The 2,455-nt window shown below is 40.4% G+C and overlaps 1 protein-coding gene across 1 annotated transcript in view; it reads left to right on the top strand.

Annotated features, from left to right (window-relative positions):
• LOC106879678 (uncharacterized) overlaps window positions 1–466 on the top strand; it is a 6,796-nt gene extending 6,330 nt beyond the window's left edge. The window contains exon 5 of the mRNA XM_014929353.2: window positions 295–466. Coding sequence (XP_014784839.1) covers window positions 295–357 — 63 coding nt within the window. The 3' untranslated portion in view covers window positions 358–466. The remainder of the gene's footprint in view (window positions 1–294) is intronic.
• The last annotated feature ends 1,989 nt before the right edge of the window (window positions 467–2,455 follow it).

Genomic DNA, 2,455 nt, shown 5'->3' with positions numbered 1-2,455 from the left:
TAAACGATGATGATGATGATGATGATGATATATATATAAACGACACTCTCAGAGTGGTTGGCGTTAGGAAGGGCATCCAGCTGTAGAAACTCTGCCAAATCAGATTGGAGCCTGGTGCAGCCACCTGGTTTCACCAGTCCTCAGTCAAATCGTCCAACCCATGCTAGCATGGAAAGCGGACGTTAAACGACGACGATGACGATGATGATGTGTGTGTGTCTATGTATGTATGTGTATATATATGTATATATATATGCCAGTATGTATTTATGTATGTTATCTCTATTTTTGCAGCCACCACCCGCCGTCCGAGCAAGACTGCACTCTTTGGGATTCATGACTCCTTACGTGCTCTAAGAAACATGGTTTTTAAGAACCTTGGTAATAACAATCATAATAATAATATTGATAATAATATTGTTTATTATAATGATATAATAAAGTCTCAGACAATTTAACATAATAACCTCATTTGTTGTTATTCTTCTTCTTGTTCTTTTTTTTCTCCTTCACATCAAAAGTAAGTAGACACCATCCTTTTTTTTTTTTTTTTTTTTTTTTGCATTCGTTGCCAGTGCCCACTGGACTGGCTCCTGTGCAGGTGGCACGTAATATACACCATTTCGAGTGTGGCCGTTGCCAGTACCGCCTGACTAGCCTTTGTGCCGGTGGCACGTAAAAGCACCCACTACACTCTCGGAGTGGTTGGCGTTAGGAAGGGCATCCAGCTGTAGAAACTCTGCCAAATCAGATTGGAGCCTGGTGCAGCCACCTGGTTTCACCAGTCCTCAGTCAAATCGTCCAACCCATGCTAGCATGGAAAGCAGACGTTAAACGATGATGATGATGATGATGATGATATATATATAAACGACACTCTCAGAGTGGTTGGCGTTAGGAAGGGCATCCAGCTGTAGAAACTCTGCCAGATCAGATTGGAGCCTGGTGTAGCCACCTGGTTTCACCAGTCCTCAGTCAAATCGTCCAACCCATGCTAGCATGGAAAGCGGACGTAAAACGATGATGATGATGGTGATGATGATGTATAGCTAAAAATGGAATAGAGGTGCTCATCAACTTACAACCTATCCGACTTAAGACCAAACGACATTACGGCAATTGGTGCACCAGCTTCCAGCAGCAATAATAAATAGTTCAGCTGAAATCTAATGGGTTTGATTCCTTAGAAATTAACCCATCTACGGATGACATCAGCTAACAAGTGCTTACCCTAGGCTTTGGTTTTCGATCGCCACTGTGGTTATCCCAAGTGTTGGAGGAATATCTTGTTACCAAGACATCAAGGAAATCTTGTATTTATTTACTCTTTTACTTGTTTCAGTCATTTGACTGCGGCCATGCTGGAGCACTGCCTTTATAGTCGAGCAAATCGACCCCAGAGCTTTTTCGTTGTAAGCCTAGTACTTATTTTATCGGTCCCTTTTGCCGAACCACTAAGTTATGGGAATGTAAACACACTAGCATCGGTTGTCAAGTGATGCTGGGGGGACAAACAGACACACAAACACACATGTATATATACATATACGACAGGCTTCTTCCAGTATCCATCTACCAAATCCACTCACAAGGCTTTGGTCGGCCGAAGGCTATAGTAGAAGACATTTGCCCAAGGTGCCACGCAATGGGACTGAACTAGGGACCATGTGGTTGGTAAGGAAGCTACTTACCACACAGCCACTCCTGCGCCTATTTATTAGATGATTGCTTGAGACTGAACAAATAACACTGTTGTAGGATAATACAGAACGCTGTGTGTGACTTTTACCCGAGAATGTACCTTAAGAATGTAAAGATATAAAACAACACTGAGTAGGCCTATAGGACAACTTATGACCAAATTAACTTACAATCAGTCAGTCAGAACCAATTGTGGTCGTAAGTCGACGACGACCTGTAAAGTCATTTGATGTATTTGAATATTTAATCTAGGGATTTAGTTGACAAGCCACGAGCATAAAAAGAATTAACAAGTTTGAAGCACTGCGAACACAGATAAAACGATATAATAAGGCGCATCTATTCTGTGTGTGTGTATGTGTGTGTGTGTATACTCATATACGCCTATGCACTAGAGAGAGAGAGAAAGAGACAGACAGACAGAAACATATACATATACATATCAAGGGTAGTTAGAAATATTAGAAATTTCTACTACCAGTGGCCTAGCGTGTAAAAATTTAGTCCATAGACTATATATTATTCATATAAATACAATGTACATTTAAACACATAAGAGGTATCCATCATAAGAATCCTTACATGCTAGAAAGAACAGCTAAGTTCCAAACCACTATTAGGGATAAAACTTCGAAGGGAATGAAAAATAAAAACATTTACCATCTGAAACCATGGTCCAGGAATTAGATGGTAAATGTTTTTATTTTTCATTCCCTTCGAAGTTTTATCCCTAATAGTGGTTTGGAACTTAGCT

This window comes from Octopus bimaculoides, chromosome 29 (genome assembly GCF_001194135.2).
Source record: "Octopus bimaculoides isolate UCB-OBI-ISO-001 chromosome 29, ASM119413v2, whole genome shotgun sequence".
In the NCBI taxonomy this organism is placed as follows: domain Eukaryota; kingdom Metazoa; phylum Mollusca; class Cephalopoda; order Octopoda; family Octopodidae; genus Octopus; species Octopus bimaculoides.
Note: the sequence above shows the minus strand (reverse complement) of the source record. Positions and strands in the feature narration are given on the sequence as shown.